Genomic DNA, 23,775 nt, shown 5'->3' with positions numbered 1-23,775 from the left:
CCGGAGATCATGATACTTGTCATGATGGATATCATGACATTTTGCTTACTTGTTATCTAATAGATTACATTCAGTTGTTGTCCCGAAGTGCTGGAGATCAAATAACCCATATCTTTCGAAGGTATATCATATTCTGTTGGTAGGCATCACAGAATTGATGCCGGTGCACATACCAAAATAATGTAAGTATGATGAATATCATATGATTGATATTTCTTGTTGAATCATACTTTGGATGATATTGAAAGATAACATCTAAGTTGATGGATATATGTTGATATCCTTAAATACGCCATTTTAAGAATATCATATTGAGATGATATCTCTCTATATGCTTGAGAGTGTAACGTGTTCTATAACAATCCTCCCTAGTAAGAGGGAGTGTTAATATTGTAGCTTCAATCGGATTGAATTGACATAGAGACAATCCTTCTATGGTTATTGGTTAATCATCAATTAGACAAACCCTCTTATGTCTACTTATATATTTATTATATATTATTATATGTATAATATATATCTTACATATATAAATATGTTATATATTAATATTAATATTAATATTGTCAATTAAATGATTGATTAATTTATTACCATAGAGACATGTCTCTTCTATGAATATTTATATAACCTTCAAATCTGCATTTGGAACACAGAAATAAACGGCAATGCTTAGTACATTTGCAGAGATCCTTTCAGTTAATAGTTTCAGCAACTTTACTGTTCAATATTCTGTGGTTGCATTTAGGTTTCTTCATAAAATTTTGACCATCTATCTTGCAAGTTTCATATGATCCTTGCTGTTTGCTCTTTCAGGTTGTAATTTACTATTTACTGTTTAGAGACAATATGTGTCGATAGCAAGAAACCATGAACCAAATGAAGGAAGCCTCATGATAACTATTATTAAAATGGTTGATTTCTTGCCAATCAAATTGTAAAATTTTTTTTTTTTGGTAAAATAGTTACGAAATTATTCATCTGTAACATGTTAAGGAATGGGGAGAGCTGTTTTATGTGTGAAGTTAGTAACTACCCAGAAGATATTGGAAACATCATTATTAGTGCCTATGAGCCAAAGAATTCAATCCAATAAATAAGAGAAAAAAGTGAAAAGAGTCTGGCATAATGGAAAGACAGGAATGTTTTGACTGGGAAGACTACTAATGCATTAAAAAAAAGACCAATGAAAAAGAGGTGGAAGAGTGAAAGGGATTTAATCAGAACAATATTTTGAAACTTTGTTTCAAGTAATTCCTTAACAGTTCTGCTGTTCTGCAACCAAAATTGGAACCCTTCTAATGTACGGACATACAGAAAGGTTTTGTGGACAAACAATAAGGAAGATTTCTGAAACATTGCAGAATGATTGATAGATCTTTGATGACCTTAGGTTGGTTACAACAGAGTTGGGTATTAGATACATCAGATTTTATCACTATCCTATTTAGTTTAGATCTAAAATGACTGCCTGTTGGATAAGTGAACAGTCAAGTTTGAAATGATGTAGCCAAAAGAACCAAAGTTATATAAGCTGATAAACAAATGATGCGACAATTGGCCCCCACTTTGTAGGGTTAAAACGTACAAATTCCCATATTAGCTAGAATTTGTTAACAGCTGCTTGATGTACTGCATTCCTACAGATCTTCACTAAATCGAATGGTTGTACTTCAATCAAACCTGCAATGCAGTGCTATAACCCGGATAGATAAACTTCGTAAAGTACAAAACTAGTAAATAAAACTGAAGTGAAAAATAAGCACTTGCTACCTGAATAGTTTATCATTCCGAGTTTTGATGCCCACAGTTTTTAGACAAAGTAATGAACACACAAGGTCATAAATAGGTTCCAACTTGGAGGTCAAAAAATAAAAACTGATGTCTTATTTTTATGTCTTTATCTTGAAGAAAACTAAAAACATGTCTACTGTCTGCCCTCTATAAAGAAGAAACTAAAATATAAGTGTGTGATGTGCCCAGTAAAAGCATAAAACTGCAAATAAATGACTGTTGTCTGCCCAGAATAAGCAGCAATGCGTAAGAATAGTCTAAAATCAGAACATTGAAAAATCTAATAGAAGTGCTTAAACTTAGAACAAAACTATGTGCCTAGAACAGCAGTTACAAAACTAAAATACTCGGATTTATAATCACTGAAGTTAGGGTTCAATATATCCCTATGTTGCTGATTCGTAGGGTTTTTCGGGTAATTCCAGCTGTGAAACATACTGGAATCAGATTCTGTGAGGAATCTTCTGCGGGTGCATGCATGATTTGTGTTTGGAGATGCCTAAATGTCTAGTGATTCTAATTTGATCTTTTTAAATATTCTTAGGAACTTATCCATCATGAGTTTCTGGATTGATCTTTTTGATATTAGAACCTGAATTTAAATTAGAATGTAATGCTTCAAATTTTGAAATTTGTAATCGTTGGTTTTGTTTATAATATGTATTGGTTTATGACATTCTAAACTAACTTCTATTTTTTGAGCTACTAACATAATACATACATATTTTGTATATATTATTTTAATTTTTGTATGAATGAAAGATTTGAACCAAATCTGATCTAATTTTGATTTTGATTTGTTTATGGATGCAGCTTGGGGTTTGTGTTTGTTTGCAATTTTTTTGGTTTGGGTTTTTGATGCTAATGATAGTAAAAGGATTAGCCACAAATTATATGCAATAAAAGAATGCTTTTGAATCCAATTGGCAAATATTTAGAGAAGTTGATGTGTAATTCTGAGATCCGATGTAATACTAACAGCAACATACAGTTTCAATTTAAGATTCGAAACACCATTTTGCAAGAATTGCATCTCAAGAAATCAATACTTCTCCTTTGGACAATTTTATTAATGAAACCAAAAGAGATTACATTGAAACTAGTGTCCAATCTGATATAGAATAATGAATATGGAAATATACCAGTTCTCTTATTACAAATGCCAAATATGCTTTAGCTGCAGAGATGCATTACCTGCTTCAGTTGGGTGGATTTATTTGAGAAAGAATTTGTAAGTTAACAGATATCGAAACCTTAGATCTGAGCCTGCAAGATAGATTCTGATCTGTTTTCAAAAACATTATTGAAACTTTACCAAGGCAATGCCAAACCTGTTCAAATTGTGGCACCAAGAAAAGACAAACAAATCTGATTTTATTCAATTACCAAACACTGCATGCTAAACAAGAGCATGCAGAAAAAGACACAATCTTCTAACGACATTTGGGTCACCCAATCAATGAATGAATTTATGAATTCCTGTAATCCTCTTCGCCATGAACCCTTGGCACACTATGTCTTTGATTGATCTCATCTATAAAAATCAACTAATGAAGTGCAGATGGAAACCTTGTATAGATTCTCTCAATGGTAAATTGGGTCTTTGTCCAATTCCCTATTGTCAAAAGTCAAAAGGTTCTTGTCCTCAGAAAATACCTGGCATGAGCTGCAAGATGCAAGAATTCTAGAAATAATATGCCAATAAAAGAAATGATTTTTTTTATGAAATTCCTCACTTTGGTACCCATCGCTTCAATTACCTTTAATTAATTTTATTTTCCCAGTGAAAGGTGGTGTTCTTTACTTGGAAAATAAAAAAATAACTGCACTTTATTTGTTTTATTTCCCTTAATTTTGCACATAACTTTATAATTCAATCTCTTAGTCACTTTATGAATGATATCCGTACAGACCTGCACTAATTGGAATGGATATACTTTAATCAAATCTCCCATTCAGTGCTATAACCTGAATAGACAAATTTCTATGACAGTACAAAAAACCGGTAAAAGAACTGAACTGAAAAAAGCACTTGCTAACTGAATTGTTTATTATTCCGAGTTTGGATGCCTTATGTTCTTAGACGAAGTAATGAACTCACAAGGTCATGAATAGGGTACAACTTGTAGATCAAAATATAAAGACTGATGTCTTATTTTAATGTCTTTATCTTAAAGAAAACTAAAGACATGTCAATGTCTGCCCTCAATAAAGTAGAAAACTAAAATATAAGTGTGTTGTGTGCCCAGAAAAAGCAAGAAACTACAAATAACTGTTGTCTTCCCAGAATAAGTAGCAATACCTAAGACTGGTCTAAAATTGGAAAATTGGAAAATCCAAAAATATTAAAAATTGAAGAACAACAGTTACAAAACTAAAAATACTCAGATTTACAATCACTAAAGTTGGGGTACAATAAATCCCTAAGTTGCTGAAGCGTAGGATTTTTTGGGTGATTCCAGGTATGAAATGTACCAATGAGATTCTGAGATGAATCTTCTGTGGTTGCATGCAGGATTTTTGTTTTGAGATGCCTAAATGTTTAGTGATGATCTTTTTTATATTCTTAGGACCTCAACTGCTGATTAGCAAACTCTGAACCAATCGATCATGAGATTCTGGATTGATCTTTTTGATATTAGAACCTGAATTTAAATTAGAATGTTATGCTTCAAAATCTGAAATTGTAGTGATTGGTTTTGTTTAGCATATGTATTGGTATATGACATTCTAAACTTAATTCTATTTTTAGAGCTGCCTATATATATTATAATATTATTTTATTTTTGTATGAATGAAAAATTCCAACCAAATCCGATCCAATTTTTTGGTTTGTGTTTGTTTGCAAAATATTTTTGTTTTTGTTTTTGATGCTAATGATAGTAAGAGTATTAACTACAAAGTATATGCAATAGCATAATGCTTTTGAACCAAATTGGCAAATATTTAGTGAACTTGATGTAGAATTCTGTGATCTAATATAATTATAACAGCATCATACAGTTTCAATGTAATTTTTGAATCACCATATTGCATCCCTGGAAATCAGCACTCCTCCTTTTGACAATTTTATTTATGAAACCAAAAGAGTTTACAATGAAAATAGTGTCCAATCTGATATAGAGTTCTGAATATGGAAATATACCAATTTTGCTTATTGCAAATGCCAAATATGCCCTAGATCCAGAAACCCAATAGCTGATCCAGCTGAGTCGATTAATTTGAGGAAGAATTTGCAAATTTAAAAACATGGAATTTTTCAGATCTGATCCTGCAAGATGGATTCTGATCTGTATTTAAAACCCTTACTGAAACTTTGCCAAGGTGATGCCCAGCTGGCACCCAGTAAAGACAACTAAGTTTGATTTTATTCAATCACCAAACCCTATGCCCTCAGCAAGAATATGCAGAAAAAACACCATCTTCTAACAACGCTAAGGTCACCCAATGAATGAGTGAATTTATGAATTCCCGTAATCGTACTCACCGGAAACCCAACGTACCATGTCTCTGAATGTTCTCATTAGTCAAAATCAACCTGTAAAGTGATCCAATGAAGTGCAAATGGGATCTCTTTATAGATTATCCTCAATGGTGAACTGGGCCTTAGTCCAATTTGCTATTTTTGAAGGTTTTTTTGTTCTCAGAGAATATACATGACGTGAGCTGCAAGATGCGAGAATTCTGAAAATAATCATCCGTAATATGCCAATAAGAAATGAGGCTCTTTATAAAATTGCTTTTGCTTTGAACCCAACGCCCCAATTAGCTTCAATTAATTTTACTTTCACATACAAGGTTGGTGTCCAACTTGGAAAAACAATAATCACACTTTATTTGTTATATTTTGCCTTAACTTAATTTTGCCGAAACATACCCAATCCCCCCAAAAATTTCCATCATACTGGCATTTTGTATCCTCGTTCCCATACCCGTTCCCGATTCGGCAACTTAGATCCTAATTGCTATGCTACTAGGACACTATCTGAGTGATCTGTAAAAATGCCAACTCTCCTTCTTCACGAGGAAGATGTTTTTCATTAACTCCAACTTCTTTTTCTGTAATTCAAACTTCCCTTGATTGGGGCTTTGTCAACATGTATGCAACCTGTTTAGCTGAAGCAAAAGTCTCAACAAAATAAACTCACTCTTTTTCAAATAATCCTTTTACAATAAATTTCTTATGGTTCTTGTCCATAATCTTGCTCATTGCAGGAAACAAGTGTTTTGTAAAGGTCATCAATTGGAATTCCTCTGGCCAAGACTTGACCAGATTTAGGGCTTTATTCTCTTATGATCAGTCGCTGACCATCTAAATCAGCAGTACACTGTAGATCAATTACGCAAGAAAATGGAAGAAGAGTCATTATCAAACCAGGAACATTCAAAGATGTCATGATACTATCTAGCTTAATAACGTCAAACATAAGAAAATTGTTTTTGGACATGAAATCATGGAGAAAGCAGTCTCAAGCCTAGATGCTAACTCCTGCTGTTGCTGCTTGGTTTTTTTCCTCAAGCCATTGAGATGTATGGTGACCTATCTTAGGTCACTTGAAACACTTGACATTGCTCATCTTCCCCTGGTCCAAGGAATTGGAGTCTTGTAACACTTATTAGGTCTCCTTTCTTGCCACATCTCACTATTTTAGATATGAGGGCTATGTTTTACTCTCTTTTTCTTTTGTTGAAATAGTCTCTCCTTTGGTTTTCTCTTGGATGAAATCATATGAAGGCTTTTCAAGAGTGGTAAGTTTCTTATGAGCACAAACACCAGAACAATCAATTCCTTGAGTGGAGAGAATCTGTTTGAAGCTATGGGTATCAACATATCTTCCTCCACCTTAATCCCAATTGTGACAAGTTGATCTTCAGGTAGGCAAATTTTGAGTTTGTATTACTCATGTACATGACAATGAGTTTGTTCTTTAGTGACATCTCTCAAGAGACTTAACACTATGATAAAGATTGGCCAAGGCATCCATAATCTCAATTGTGACAAGTTGATCATCAAGTAGGTGAATTTTGAGTTTCTATTACTCATGTACATGGCAACGAGTTTGTTCTTTAGTGACATCTTTCAAGAAACTTCACAGTCTGATAAAGATTGGTCAAGGCATCAAATATTTCTTTTGCTGATTTCTTATTAGTAAATGAGGAAACAAATGACCCTTTATATAATCCAATATGATATGCTTTTCCTTAGCTAGCGTCGATCAACACTAAGTAGTAGTTGAGGTCATTAACATGGTTTCCACAAAGACCCAAAGATCTACTTCTTTCAACATCTGTAATCTACACAACCAAGGAACAAATTTGAAGCTCCCTCTCCACGCTCATCGTTGAAAGTGATATATTTTTAGTTGTTAGAACAAGCTGAAACTGTTTTGAAATTAAATCAAATCAACCATGTATCATAGGTGTAGGTCAATACTCTAGTTATTGGACCAATTAGGGCATCACACTCTACAACCGTTTGTAGATCTACATCTAAGTCACCAGTCCTAGTAGTAGTTTGTGTTCTGGTTTGTCCTTGTTGGTTAAAATATTGGGAGTTGAGCTCATCCATACAAAATATAAAAAAAAGAAAAGTTATATACATATTGTTGGTAAACAGATTGTTCGCTTTTATTAACCCTTTGAATACCCAAAACTTCTGAACAATGACTGATTACAACAGTCGGGAAATTATAATTAAATGACTGATTTCCCTCTGAATTTTATAGGTACAGCTCCCTTATGGTTATGATTTGCAGTGAATCTGTTTATTCCTAATCCTATAGAGCGTTTGTTCTTGACCCAAGAACAAAAGAGGTAAACCAAGTTAGGTCTAAACAGGAACTAACTCAGGCAAGGATTTAGGTGTTAATACTAATCAAATCTGTGGACTCATACATCTTACGAACCCGCAGAATTTGAGGATACAGTAATGAATTCCATCTATGATTTATCTATTTAACAAAATGCTTTTGACTCTAACATGTAAGGGACTAACTTAAAGAATTATGCAAGACAAAATCCCTTTTAACCTTCAATAACACTATTGTTATCCTCAGTTTGCTGCATTGAACAGGGGAACAAAGCTCTGTTTATTCCTTAACTCAATTCAACTGAAAAAGATATCTTAAACTATCACAAACAATGGAACAGTAAATAATTGATATAAAACAGATTCAACTTGTCTCTGCAATATGAAGTATTTCACACCAAAATTTAGCCAACCTTTCATTAATCTTTCAATTAGGTACATATAGGATTCCGAGATGACCATTATTAGAAGGAACTCAACCAGTTCATCTCCTCAAAAATGACAAATGGCAAGGAGCCAATTATCAATTACAATTGTTCATCAAAATACAGAAGGGCGGGAGAGACGCCACTTTGCCTTCTTCCCCTTTTCCAACTTCACCTTATAGGACTTGGCGGTGACAATGATCGGAATAAGATCTTCGTGTTGATGAACAAGGACGTTGGTGTATCTCAGGAGCCATTTGGAGTGTTCTCGGGCCAGATCTTTGATAGCACTTAGTTGTTCTTGTGATTCCTCCATTGCCACATGTATGCATCCGCTGAGCCGCTGGAGATTTGACACTCTATCTTGATGATTAGTAGATTTCTCTGTTAGATTATCCGGATAACTAGAGAAATTCTTTTGCATGACATCAACTCGTACTATCCCCTTTCCTTGTCCACTGGTCTGGGATAGTCCTTTTAGCAATTTATAATTTTTGTCCTGTTCTTCCCTAACTTTGCTCTCTATTTCTTTTAGTCCTTCTACTAAAATCATTTCAGCCTTGAATTGCATACTCGGTAGCCATTCAAATAAGGCCTCATCTCTCTTTGGCAGAATCTTTGCCTCAACTGCTTCCTTACCTTTCATTTGGATGGCCATCTTCAATAATGAGATGCACTCCTCACTCTTGGCCTTTTCCATTGATAGGGTAGTCCAGTTAGCCAAGATGTTATCTTTTTCCATTTCAAGCCTTAGCACTGCGTTTCCTAGTAATTCTACAACTGCAGGTTCTTCAGACTTGAATTTTACACTCCAATCCCTAGCAATCTGCTCGTAGTACTTATCTTCTTGTAGCTGGGAGATGATAGCTTGAATATTTGTGGCTGTAGGGTTGTTGGTGGTTGACACTCTTGAAATATGTACCAGTGCGGTAACTAGTTGCCTGATGAAGCAATTAAGCTCGTGAATCTCTGCCTTAATTCTAACTTTTGCCAATTTGAGACTTTCGAGTTTTCCTATCACTTCATTTGTTGATTTCCACAGGTCCACTTTGGAGTCGTGTCTAACTTCTCCGAGGTCTACAGACTACAATGCAAAGTCCTTTGTAGTCAGGTCTTCAATTCTTCCATCCTTGGTGGGCTTAGCAATCTCCTTAGTTAAGTGTCTTGTATTAGGGTCTTAGCCGAGAATCGATAGAGTCTTTTGCTTCTTGACTTTACTCAATGCTAATCCAGAACGGATACCTAGAGATAAAGTCTCTTTGTTTGGGACTCCCTCTTCTTTCCTTTTCCTCTTTGTCTAAGGTATCTTTGAGCCATGATTTTGTGCCAATTACCTTAGATGTTGTTCCTAATGTATCCACACTGAACATTTTCCTCTTAACAGGAGTTAATGTCTTTGAAACTGAAGAGAAAGGATTCTTTGGAGCCAGAGAAATGAGTTTTGTAATTTCAGGCACTCTACCTACTTCAGATGCTTTCTTTGCTCCAGATGCTTCTTTCGCTACTTCATCTGACTCTGTAGATTCGCTTTCACTACTCCCTCCATCTCCAAGATCAACCACTTGTACTTGGGGGCTACTTGGAAGGAGTAATGCGGCGCTTATGGATGGAATTGAACTACTGCGGGGTGAGAGAGCTACCATGACTGCAGTATTCTTCAAGTCTTTCGCCTTCTTGTTAGACTCTGTTTCTGTTCCAATCACAGGCATTGAACCGTCCTAACAAGTTTTATCAAGTGGTATGCTCTTGTTAGGAGGTTGATCACCTCCTCTGGCTGGTTGAGCGGGTCCTTGAGTGAGAGGTAAGATTGTGCCTGAAGTACCACTTTGAGAAGATGAAGGTGCTTTAAGATTGTGCCTGGAAGCCCACTTTGTTGTCGTGTCTAACTTCTCTGAGGTCTACAAACTGTAATGCGAAATCCTCTGTAGTCAGGTCTTCAATTCTTCCATCCTTGGTGGGCTTAGCAATCTCCATAGTTAAGTGTCCTATATCAGGGTCTTGGTCGAGAATCGATAGTCTTTTGCTTCTTGACTTTACTCAATGCTGACTTAGAATGGATAGCTAGAGATAAATTCTCTTTGTTTGGGACACCCTCTTCTTTCCTTTTCCTCTTTTTGTCTAAGGTATCTTCGAGCCATGATTTTGTGCCAATTACCTTAGATGTTGTTCCTAATGTATCCACACTGAACATTTTCCTCTTAACAGGAGTTAATGTCTTTGAAATTGAAGAGAAAGGATTCTTTGGAGCCGGAGAAATGAGTTTTGTAACTTTAGGCACTCTCCCTACTTCGGATGCTTTCTCTGCTCCAGATGCTTCTTTTGTTGCTTCATTTGACTCTGTAGATTCGCTTTCACTACTCCCTCCATCTCCAAGATCTTCCACTTGTACTTGGGGGCTACTTGGAAGGAGTAATGTGGCACTTATGGATGGAATTGGACTGCTACGGGGTGAGAGAGCTACCATGTCTGCAGTATTCTTCAAGTCTTCTGCCTTCTTCTCAGACTTTGTTTTTGTTCCAATTACAGTCACTAAACTGTCCTAACAAGTTTTATCAAGTGGTATGCTCTTGTTAGTAGGAGGTTGATCACCTCCTCTGGCTAGTTGAGCGGGTCCTTGAGTGAGAGGTAAGATTGTGCCTGAAGTACCACTTTGAGAAGATGAAGGTGCAGGCACACTTGGGGAGGACTGGGTGGGCATGCCTTTGCTCCTACTTTGTTGTGCCGTGGTCCACTCGACCCACTTCCTAGTTCTCTTGTAGATTTTGGCCATCATCATATCTAGATCCTCCACAGCTTCTTCATAAGGTTTCAAACTTATGGGAGTGTTCCTCAACTTGGTCAAATAAGTATTGCTATACATATTTTGACCATCGTCTTCAATTCCATTTACATCAATGTTTACCTTATACATTTTTACTTGGTCGACTATCAACCTTGGAAAGGCTCGATCACAACTCTTGAGCTCATCTTTGCAATCGGCCTAGTAATCCTCAATGGTAGTGATGTGTTTTATCACGCTCCCAATCTGTAGAACATCTCTGGCATACCCATTCGGGTCGAACATAGGCCTCAAGACTTCATACATGTCCAACTTATATTTCCTTTCGAACACCTTCATCATGTTCTTGGCATCAGATTGGGTATCACAGCTGAAGGCTCCAACTTTCATGGGGAATTTGTAGCCTTTCTTCTTCAGGCTTTCGCTTAGTATGTTCACTTGCAAGGCTTTCCATATCATCTCGATCATCACAATCATGTCACTTGGATACCTTGGTAGCTTCAAGGGAAATCCATCAAATGCTGCAAGACACAAATAAGAAAATGATGAGAATTGAATAAAGTAACATCCAAATTGACTGATGGCGACCATGGCTTCTGGGATGAATCTCCTTTTCAGGCATCCCTGTAGTTCCCCGCAAATCCTCATGGTAAACGCATCATTAACTTTGACAAAATCTGTATAACTATTTTGTAATTGAAGACATGGGTAAAACTTGTAAGTCTTAACACCATCAGGGAAATCCTCTAATCTCGAAAGGCTTGGCCATAATTGCAGTGAAGCCAGCATGTAAATCAAGAAAGAAGACATATAGAATGTATTGTAGAACTTGGTCGCTTGGAGAGCATTGAACAGAGTCTCACTTACCTCTTGCGCCCAATCAATGTACTGGGTGTTCAAGCATATAACTTGAACTAAAAAGAAGTATTGCTCAATGAAATTTAAAGCTTCTACCTCACCTCTCAACCTATGCAAGAGGACCAAAATGTCAGTTATTTTTGGCTTAAGGTTGGTTACAAACAAAGTTTTAGGAACTTTGCTCTTATCACTCTGCAGCTTTTGGAACCAGTTCTCATGATCTCCTTCCTCTAGATCATTTTCATTGTTGCAAATTTTGAGGCGGCCCCACCAACAGTCAAGTCAGAGAACTCTTCTCGCTCAGGCACACGCAGATAGTTTACCACTATTTGCCTATCAATTGAAATTAATACCATATCATCAGGTAGAACAATTTATCGGGTTTTTAGGTTGTAGTGACGAATGCATTCATAAATAAGTTCCGAGGCTTGGACTGCAATCGGAAAACCAGCAGCCTCGACTAAACTGCATCCTCGGAGTTTTTCAGTAATGGGGTGAACTCATTTAGATTTCACTCTCCTTTGGAAATCTTCCATGTCATAGAAGCGGAGGGATGTGTCCGTGAAATTCTGCAATTGGGATTTAATCCCAGTCAAACCATTGAAACCCACAAACTTGATTGCCATGAGTTTGTGAAAAATATTTTGAATTGAAAGATTGAATGAGACAACAAATGCAACAGTTACAGTCTTCTCAAAGGCTATGCGTATTGATAGAATGAGGAAGCAAAGAACAGAAGTATCTCATTCAACTGCTTGTGCATCTTAATATGAGAGTCGATTCATCCGTTACTCTTTAGAATTCGCACCACATGGATGAAATTTAAGGAAATGCCCATTGGATAGTAAATGCAAAAGATCAATAGACATCTAGGGGTCTTTTCACTGTTCCGTTGAGCTCAACGGTAACTTTCTATAAGCCCATTACTTACTTTTCTGTTTTCCATTAAGTTTGGGAAAGTTGCCATTGGAGTACTCCATTGATAAAAATCCACCGCATGAGATTCTGGCAATATCCTCTTTCTATAATGGTTCTATTCACTCTAATATAATTCTGACAAGCTCCAAATCCAATGCGGGGAACAAATTCGCCTGTTAGCTCAATCTTTCTTGAATAATCAGAAAACTGTCTCCATGGGTTGGAAACCCGTTGAGGAGAAGACAATTTCCGTTTTTCCATCAATGCTTCTTTCTAGGTCGAATCTTTGACAATTGCATTTCTTAGTAGTTGGGAATGCTTAGTTAAGGCGTGAGGGCCCGTTTGAGAGACATTCAACCTCTTGTTTTCCACTTCAAACTGCTTTGCGGAGAATTGTCTTCATGGGTTGCAAACCTGCTGAGGAGAAGACAGTTCTCGGTTTTCCGCCAAGGTTGAATAATGGAGTAATAATGAATCTAAATAATGTTTCTGAGTCTTATCTTGGATTCAAACATCAATTTCTTTGAAATTTTGCATCTTTGGGGACTTCTTGAGTTATATGTGTCTCGAAATAATCTTTTGCGGGAAATTGCCTCCATGGTTTGAAACCTACCGAGGAGAAGACAATTTCTGATTTTTTGCAAATGCTCGTTTTATCGATAGATGATATGCTACGAATAAATAGAGCACATATATGATCTGCAATGAGTAAGGTTGATCTCCATCGGACTAGGTACTAACTTACCTGGCCAAACTGCATGGTAAAAACAAACACTTGCCCGACTATAAAGAGAGAGAAGGAAAAAGGGGAAATCCGATAAAAATCACCTAGCCTTTAGGGGTCTAGACCTAAACTCAAACAAAATGAGGACTAGACTCACTTCATCTATAACACATACACAACTCACTTTTGCTGATAGACTGGAAAACAAAAGTGGGGCAACACATATTTGCAGCAACAATTAAGTTCAAAATACCACACAACATCATATATTGTACAATAAATAAAATTACCCTAAAATGAAAAGTATTACTATGTCAATTAGCAATGTGACACAGGGACGCGTCCCCCCCCAACAAAAAAAATTCCAACATCTCGGAGACGAGGACACACTAGGGATGGGAGGACACCGTTTTGGTGTCTTCGCCGCCAATTAGTCGTCGTTCTTGTAGAGACGAGGGGACATCCCGACATTCCCTGAGGAGATGGGGAGACGGGAATAAGTCCCCTTACCCCTCCAAGGGATGGCTAGGTGTCCCCTATCCAACCCAAAAAAAAAGTTTGTTTAAAAAAAAAATCATTTTAAAATATTCTATTGGGCGTATTAAATATCATATCATGTTGCTCAATGTAACTATCTTTATGATGAGATACTTATACTTTTGATATCTATGACTACTATTATATAATATTTATATAATAGAAGTTAGAACTCTTCCATGTGATCATTCAAGTATTTAAAATTTTGATATTTATTGTTCAGTGTTCAATGCAATGTAAAAGTATTTAAATTTTTGTAAATTAGTATTTTACATCTTTATGTCCTATATTGTTATACATATTTTCATAACTAGCATTTTATGTATCACATGTATAGTACATAGCATATACACACCCCTCTCCTGTCCCCCACCGTCGTCCCCCTGCTGTCCCCAAATTGAGGCCCCTCTATCCCTCTTGCCCAGAAACTTGTTCCCCATCTTGTTGCCCCCCATCCCCTAGGGAGGTGTAACTATGTCAATTAGTCAAACTCAAAATGTCATGATATATAATATATATGAAAATAAAAAAATAACAATGTCAAGCTTCAACAATCAGCCATCACTGATCAAATATCATATGGATCTACAAAATATCATCATCACAATCTATATTAGATGATGTAGGTACTGAGAAATTAGAAGAATCACAAATAATGCTACTAGCGCTAGGACTAGCACTGTCATATGCACTAGCTGGACTGTCTTCAACATCAAGTGTAGAAAGGTGGGAGTGGAAGCATCCAAATCAATATGCTCTGGCTGAATATCCTACTTTCTTGTGTCCCCTTCTTTGTAGCCACTTTGTTGGTGTAAAAGGAGTGGCAAATTTTAATGCACATACACTAAAACCTCTATCTTTTTGGAGTTCATTTGATTACACTTCTTTGAGTTAGAGAGTTAAAAGAGTAATAAAATTTAAAGTTTTAAAATAGAAATGAAATTTTAAAAGATAAAAAGTGATAAATTTGACTGCAAGTGGTTGTGGGTTGTGTGAATATTGTCAGCTAAGTCACAGAGTTTGGTGAACACTAAACATAGTTTGAAATCCATTGAATTTCATGTTTGTGAATAAATTTGCATTTGGTTTTCCTTACAAATTGATGTGCAGCTCAAGAAAACACAATATCAATCTCGCCAAACTCATGGTTGGCTGAGTATAGGAGCAAGCATGATGGTTTTATCCACAAACCTGACTCTAAATTGAGGATGGTTATCTAGGCAAATAGAGGGTGAACAAGCTTTCAACAACAATGCCCTACAAATCCAGCACGACATAGAAAGTCCGCCTAGCCGCAACTACTGTGCGATGCTATTTAGTCTGTGACTTTTGGGCAAATAAATATCAACTGTTTTTAGTCTTTTAAGGTTTTTTTCCTATGGTTTTGTATTGATATTCTATTAAAGAAAACCTTTTTCTTTAGTTTTTAAAATATTTGTTTTTCTTTTTAACTGTATAAAAATTTATAAAATACATTTAAAAGTTTTGTATGACTTAAACATCAATATAAAGTTTAATTATTAATTTCTCTGTATTAATTTTTTTAAAAAATAATATTAATTATTAGGGGATCATCCCTTCCCCTTTTGAATTATTATTCCTTCCCTTCCAATGTAAAGGACATTCGTTCAAAAAATCTTGTCCTTTTGCATTGTGAGATTCGGTTGAGTTATTCTATCCAGAATAATTAGTCCACCCACCATAACTTGGGGGCCCTCCACCCAACAATTGCTTCCCACCCACCTACTACCACAATTGCTCCCACCTCTCACCAAAGATAGGTCTAGGGTGAGAGGGTCCTTACAATTCTATGGCCATAAAATAATCTACCTAATAAATTAAATTTGAGATCTTTCCTCTTTCGAAAATAATAGTTGAACCAATTTGATATTTTATCAAATATATAACTTATATTTAAAAAAATATAAGTTTATATAAAGCAAATTTAATGTTGATCTGTTTTACAAATTTTACCCTTGCCATATTTCATCAGAATTTTGTTCTTGCCAATCTTGAACTCTAATTTGAACCTTGTGACTTAGGTTGTCAACAAGGACCGGCTACTCCCAAATGTTTTCCTTGCTACACTAAAGGGAAAATTTCAAAATTGGTATGTTGCACGGGTACTCATATCCATACCCTTGGAGATATACTAGGTATTGGTACACATATCCAAGTATCAGGTACTCAGTGGATAATCAGTGGAGAGCATCATAGCTAAGGACCTTGATTAAGATTTCTGATGTTTGTTTATCAAGCTTAATCCAATATTTGAAACTTTGATACAATATTGATTGACAATAAGCTTTATCAATGTTCGAGTCAAAAGTTTATCATTTGCAATATGCCATTGTACATGATTTATGATCTTGTTCGTCTGTAAAGTTTGTCTTTTCTGTCATGCATCTAAACATTTAGTATATATTATTATTACAGACTTATTGTAAATCTGAGACTGAAAACAATACGTTACATCTGCGAACTTTATCACTGTTCTTATTTGAAAACTCATTTTCATGACTTATATTTTCATATCTTCCATAAAATATTTAATTATATTAAAAAATTGACTTAACCAAGTACCCCCGCCCCCTATTTTGAAAAATAGCCGTACCTGTATCTGAATTACCCAAGTACCTCAGTCCCCGTGCAACCTTGGAAAATTGTGATACCAAAATCTTGTAGGTGCCTTACCTGTTTTTTGTGTATTTCCTTATTCTACCCATAGCTTCCAATGAAGATTGGTCTCCTTGCATGGTTTAAGCACAAGAAATCCCTGTGATTGAACTGCAGTTGAGTGGATGTGCAATTAATTAGAGCCCACATTGCCTAGTGTATGTACTTTGGAATTTATTGGAAAATTAAGAGCAGTCGCTGCTTGTGTCTTGGCCCTCTCCAATTTCTTTTCATTTACTGATGCAAGAAGATCACCATCACTTGTGTCACCTCTTCTGGGGCTAATGGATATGGCTTGGAATCACAAATCTAGATGGCATTGTGATTGTATATTAACCTGCACTACTGATAAAACAAAAAGTATATTGTTTGGAAAAAACCATCGCAATTTAGATATGAATTTTAAAGAAAAAATCATGTAAAATTTAAACGTAATAAGGTGTTTGAATTAACAAACTTTACAAAAATAGCATCTCTCAACCTTAAAACATAAACCCAATATTATAAAAAATGAAAATTCGAAAATAATTGTTTCAAATTAGCTTAAATCTATTAAATATTTATCAACAAATTTTTTAATGTAAATTGAATCAATTCAATACAATGAATATGCAAATTTTATATCCTTAAAATATTAGAAATGATTTGCAAATCTATATGCTTGAAGAGAAAGAAGGAAAAGAAATGAACTAACCTGATGCAATCTGAAATTCCAGAAAATTATTATTCAAATTACCTAAAACACTTTTGAAATTCAGTCTAGAATGCTTCAGTATTGTTGTGTCTGTTGAGCAAAGGCAAATGGGGATGTTAAGGACAAAAATTCACATTTTTTCTACTTATTTACTGCAATTTTACTGTGTTCATCCTCGCAGGGGTGAGTTCTTAGCATGAACTGGCCAAATTTTTTGATTTACAAGTGAACTTTTACGGTGATTATTCTGGGGACAATTCTTTGCAGTTCACAATTTATGATTGAAACAATGATAAGAAACGGGCAGCGCTGGAAAGTAGAGAGTAAACAAGTTTGACACTCAGAAGAGATCTCATTCCCTCATTGCTATAGATAATGGGACCACTGTATGGATCTCTTTACTAATGTTGGAATTTAGATCAATTCCCATCAATGACATTCCATGGGGATAGGATTGAAGGATGACAATCCTTTTATCTGTTGATAATTGAGGAAAGCATATAAGGTGGTTTGTGCCTTTCGTTACTGATTTTCCCTAAGGAATTAGATTGAACAGTGTCTCCAATGTCAAGTGTAGCAGGTCGATATGTAGAAACAAAAGGAGCGAAGTTTGTTGATTGCTTGTCTTGAAACGATGTTAATAATTTTTTTCAAGAAATGGGTCCTGGAAAAGCTAGAATTTGTATTTTGCTTTTTGTTGGTGTTTTTTTATCAGTTGATAGTTAGTGATAGGTTTTGGGTAGTCACATAGGCTTGCTGTTTGTTCCAGGGTGCTGCAGGTGGAAATTTGAGTAGGCTATTTTGAGATGGTGGCTTTATGTTAAGGATGTATGTGCATTCTTTTTGTTGGTTTTATGGTACAGTCTGTAAGCTACTAGATGGAAGTGAATTGCCCTCCATTTTGATTGTAAGAGGAGGCATATTATTTAGATTGATGATAAATATAATAGTACTCTCCAAATTCTACAGCCGAAATCTGCAATTTTTGCACATATGAAAATCAATCTCTTTTTTGGGACCATATCTGATCTTCTCAATCATTAGGTGATCTGGTGCATTTGCTAAGTTTCCAACTGAAAAAATAAACTATAATTGTATCAAGAGCAATGACATAAATGATTACATCTTCCTCCACCAAACTCAAGATAAAGGTTCTCCAAAAATATCCTTTGCAGCTACTAGAGTTAATTCTCAGCCAACAAGTTTAATGTCAAAAAATATATCAAATGCATTAATATGACAATCCTTTTAGACCTGGTGTATCTACCTCTCACTGCCATCTCTGTAGCTTGATGACAAACTTTATTTATCATCATAAATAGGGATTCCAAATGACATTGGCAATGGCAGCAGAGCCCCTTGATCAGGAAAATATTAGAATGGCACTCAAAAAATGTATAGACTACACAAACCAATACCTTGTGCATTCATTTCAACACTGAAGCATTGATGTCAAATTTGGTTAAGAGTGGTTTGCTTCCTTGCACATCTTTATGAGTACTCTTTCACCATAAGTTATTATTAGTTTTAAAGCTTTGCTTGGGAAGATTATAATTGCTGAATTACTGGTTCTGCCTCTCCTATGGTATTGAAATTGTCTCAACTATACGATGTTATGCCAGAAAATCATACTCCAATTGCAATTGTAAGACAAGAGATGGCAATGACTAATTAATCAAAAAATGCTCAGCAAAAAGCACAGATACAAATAGTATATGGTATTTAGATTTAGCCAGCATCAAAATCAAGACAGTAGTATGAATGGGTGATTTTAATAGTTAATTGAGTTCAACACTTTGGCTTACTTCACTAAAAGAACGCTGCTATATAATGTAAATGATAAGTTAATGAACATAACACCCTGTAGGTGTAAGTGGATTGGAAAAGTTAGTTTAAATCCCAACCATGGTCATGAGGTTGAACCCCAAGGGTTACAATGTTTGAGCTGTAACAATATCCAAGGGGTTCTTGCAAAAATATGATGCCAGTTCATATCTCCCTATCACAATAAGGCGGCCCTCAACTCCAGTGCAGATGTGGTGGGGTTCTGGTGTAATGATTTTGGAATATATTTGAAGTTTTAACCCAGGGCTGGGGTGGATGGGTGGCCCCTTTCCTATTTTGTTGAATTGGGTGGGAACTTAGTGTTAATGTGTAGCTTCAGTCGTATTGAATTAATGTAGAAACAATTCTTTTATGATTAATGATCAATCATTAATTAGACAAACCCTCTTATGTCTACTCATATATATATATATATATATATATATATATATATATAAATATATAATAATATTGTCTAATTAATGATTTATTAGTTTATTACCAAAGAGACATGTCTCTTTTATGGATATTTATATATCCTTCAAATCTGCATTTGGAACACACACAAATAAACAGTAGCACTCAGTAAATTTGCAGAGATTTTTTCACTTAACATGGTATCTGAGCTAGACTGCAAATGTAAGAAAGATTCATACCAAGGAAGCAGGTCAGTAACTACCTTACACACCAAAGAGGAGTCACAGAGCAATTACAAAATAAATTAAACAATAAGGAATGGGAATAATATTCAAAGTTAACACAGAACAAGGCTCTCTTAAGGAAAACATTATCATAATAAATACGTAGTCATTGGAAAGACGTAGTGAATTCCAGCAGCGACAGGAGGATATGAAAGATGATGGTCTGAGATAGTTTAGCAGCAACGCTGTGTTGGTCTTTGTATCTTTGATGGCAAAATGAAATAACATACAGCCCAAATAACTCATATCTAATCATAATACATTGATGGAAAAGATCTTAAAGAATGAGAATATTGTTTACCTTGAATTGACATCTATATTATTTGTACAATTCTGATGTTGGAACTTTGTAATATTTTTTGGTATGTGCCTAAGGCATCACAAATGGAAGAATACTGTTTCATCAGAGTTTGGAAACTATCAAATAAGCATCTTAAGACATGGATTCATTCATATCCAAAGTCGAGCACAACGAAAAATTCTGAAGGAAACAGTAGTGAATAAAGACAACTGTAGTATAGAATACAACAGGCGGAGGAGAGTGAAAGACTTGGAAAGGAAATAACATATTCAATGAAATATTTTATATTGGCAAGGTTTGGCATATATTAAATATTTCAATATTTGGATTATTGGGTACGACATGAAGAAATGAATATTTGATGGCATACTCTTATATTATCGGGCTAAGCATAATTCATTGTCCATTGGCCATTGGGCTTGATAAGTTGTAGATTATAGAAGTTCGGAGAAAGCATAAGATGTTAGCAGCACCTTTGATAATTATTAATATCATTAGGTTATCAATGTAGATCAAACACTCTTGTTATTGCTTGTTATTAGGCACGATTATTCTTACGATGGGCTTATCTGTTGCTGTGTAGACTAACTGAAAAGGCCAAGTTTCATGTCAAGGTCTATTCATCCTACTGGCCATGGGGCTTTCAACTTCCTTGGGGAAAGCATTCCAAGAAAGGCTTGCACAAGGTTGAGTTAACTAGCATGGAATATGTAGACTACGGCTTCTTCTTCTTTATCTGTAAGAGTGTCAAAATATGATTATAATCACAAAGAACTTGGCAAGATGTATTAACCTATATAGGGAAGTTGATGCATCTTCAATTTTTGTGAGATACATTGATATCAAGGTGATGGGAGTTCTTGCTTGTTACATTGATAACTAGGTCCAGTTGATACAATCCAGTCAACTCAGAAAAGGAGGAAACCCGCATTGGGAAATGATGTCTAGTCAAAGCTGAAATTGTCAAGGAAGACTCTCTACCTTCAAATCTTTAGGATGGCTGGCCCAATTTCAACTTAAAGCTCTGTCGCTCAAAGGGGCTCAAGTATTGTCTAGAGGGTGTTATTCTTTGACTACAAGAGATAGACTAAGGTTCTGAGATCTTTTAAGAATGATGGTTGATAAAAAATTGTTCAACAATATAAGAATGACTGGAAATTTTACATTGTGGGGGGAATAATAGTCAATGTTCCATTCCCACTCGAACCATCTTTAGAGGGGAGATGTTCCATTCGCTAATAATCTAAGAAGACGATTTCTGAACCTTCATGCGCAGATAAATATTCTTATCTTTTACATTTATCTACACATTGTAGTCTCTCTCCTATTTGTATTTCTATACATACTATAAGAGTTTTTGCCTTGATCTTTTCCTGTATGTTTGAAGATGTTCTTACAGGAAAAGAAGGTTGGTAATTTACACATGCTACCAAATATTATGCAAAACTCAATCTTATGATAAAGAAGTTGTGATTAGAATTCATCAATCATCTGATGATCAGGCTGGATAAAGTGAGGCTCTTGAAGAAAATATCCTTGATGATTGAGATTATGAGTATTCTTCCATTAAGCAGGAGTCTACACTTCTTCAAGGCAACTCAAGAGCTTAGAAGATTGGTTCTCAGAAGGAGTCTAGAAATACACTTGTGTGACTGCATGATTTTGATGGGCCTACTCCTGTGTACATAATGAGAAAGTAATGACTTATCACTAGAAAGTCGTAAGATCAATATCAGATTCAGAGGGAGTCTGACAGACATCCTTGGGCGAAGAGAGCCTCCAAGGGAGTAACTACAGGACTTGACTTCTCAGGATCATTGTTTAGAGGGAGAATTTTAAGGTGCAATCCCTTATGAATGATATCTTCTCTATGAGGGAGATAAGTGAAATTCCTTGTAATGCATTCTTCTTTGTGAGAGAGAAGTTATGAAAGCCCTTGTTCCACCCTCTGACTTGGTTCATGGTGGTTACTATTTTGCACATGCGGATTATGTCATGAAAGGTGACGATCTTCCATTGAAATATATATATATATATTTGGAGGGTTGCTATTGTAAGGTGACGATCTTATCAATAGCTTCACGTGTTGTCATGACAAACTACATCAAGTTGCTTTCCCGAAGTGCTGGTAGTCATGATAACAAACGTATCATCATCAAACTACATTAACTTGCTGTCCCACAGTGTCGGAGATTATGACAGGTTGATTACTAGTTATCTAATTGACTTCATTAAGTTGTTGTCACTTGTCCCAGAGTGCCGGAAATTAGATAACTCATATCCTACAAGGATATAACATATTCTTTTGGTAGGCATCAAGGATTTTTTTGATGCTAGTGCAGATACCAAAAGAATATAAGTATGATCAATATCATATGATTGATATTTCTTGTTGAATCATACTTCATATTATATTGAAAGATAATGGATATATGTTGATATCCTTAAATATGCCATTCCAGGGACATCATACTGAAATGATCTCTTCAAATGCTTGAGAACGTGATGTGTTTTATAACAATCCTCCCTAGCTAAGAGGGAGTGTTTGTGTGTAGCTTTAGTAGGATTGAATTAACGTAGAGACAATTCTTTAATGGTTAATGGTCAATCATCAATTAGACAAACCCTCTTATGTCTACTTATATATTTATTATATATGTTTTATATATATATATATTATATAATATATTAATAATAATATTGTCTAATTAATGATTGATTAGTTTATTACCAAAGAGACATGTCTCTTCATGAGATATGTCTCTTCAATGGATATTTACATATCCTTCAAATCTGCATTTGGAACACATGGAAATAAACAGTAGTGCTTAGTACATTTGCAGAGATCCTTTTACTTAGGAGTCATGATTACAGATCTTAGGAATGTAGTGTAAGCATTCCTCATACTAGAGTAAAGGCAGCAAATAACCTCATCTGGTGTTTACCAAGCCAAAAAACTATAATGGATGCAATCATGCAACCACATTGATATTTTTATTTCTTCTAATCTATATAAATTAAGAACAGTTGTATTGCAAGATACCAATATTGCAATAGTGACATACAAGTTCTCACTGTAGCTTGCCTTCTCACTAAATCACACAATTTTGAAGATCTGATGTGATAAAAAGTACGATCCACAGTTTCGGCAGATTTGATCTGGAAAGAGTTCACAGTCCAAGATTCAGAAGGCGTTACCAAATTAAGTCAGCTTGTTCATTATTCCATTGTACTACATTATTGTTTGATACCCCTAAAATCTCCTCAAATACTTTTCTGAGATTATCAATTTATGATCAGTCTTAGTATTTGTTTAGTATCCAGTACTAAATAGTTTCTGGATTAATTTTATTTGTAGTTTGTATATGCCCATAGGTTGGCATTACCTATTTTGTCTTCTCGCCATTTTCAACAGTGGATGATGTAATTATCATCATTTCTTAAGGTTCTATTTGTATACGATTAGGAGCGTCTTATACTAATATTTTCATGTACTTGTAAAAATGACATCCTGTTAGTAGATATTTTATCTGCTGGGAGTTGGATCCTATTTGATAGTGCTAAGCTGAAAGATTTGCCATTTTTGGGTTCAATTCCACACGGCTACATTTTCTAACTAATTGTTTGTGTGTTACAGTGTGCTCATCACATGCTGAATTGGTGATGCATGCAATTCGGGATTATAAATCTGTACAACCCTTTGCAACCCTTTGGGAACAAAACCGAAATTTTGCG

The 23,775-nt window shown here is 35.3% G+C and overlaps 1 protein-coding gene across 9 annotated transcripts in view; it reads left to right on the top strand.

Annotated features, from left to right (window-relative positions):
- Positions 1-23,775, top strand: part of LOC149555652 (phosphopantothenate--cysteine ligase 2-like) — a 76,901-nt gene that overhangs the window by 41,063 nt on the left and 12,063 nt on the right. For 5 of the 9 annotated variants that reach the window (XM_089829783.1, XM_089829780.1, XM_089829782.1 and 2 more), the window contains one exon: positions 23,678-23,730. In XM_089829783.1, coding sequence (XP_089685909.1) covers positions 23,678-23,730 — 53 coding nt within the window. Of the gene's footprint in view, positions 1-15,886; positions 16,001-23,677; positions 23,731-23,775 lie in introns of all 9 variants that reach the window. The other 4 variants (XM_089829779.1, XM_089829776.1, XM_089829777.1 and 1 more) reach the window with 1 other exon arrangement.

Source organism: Cupressus sempervirens, chromosome 5 (assembly GCF_028749045.1).
Source record: "Cupressus sempervirens isolate cs-2001-9-10 chromosome 5, ASM2874904v1, whole genome shotgun sequence".
Lineage (NCBI taxonomy): Eukaryota > Viridiplantae > Streptophyta > Pinopsida > Cupressales > Cupressaceae > Cupressus > Cupressus sempervirens.
Note: the sequence above shows the minus strand (reverse complement) of the source record. Positions and strands in the feature narration are given on the sequence as shown.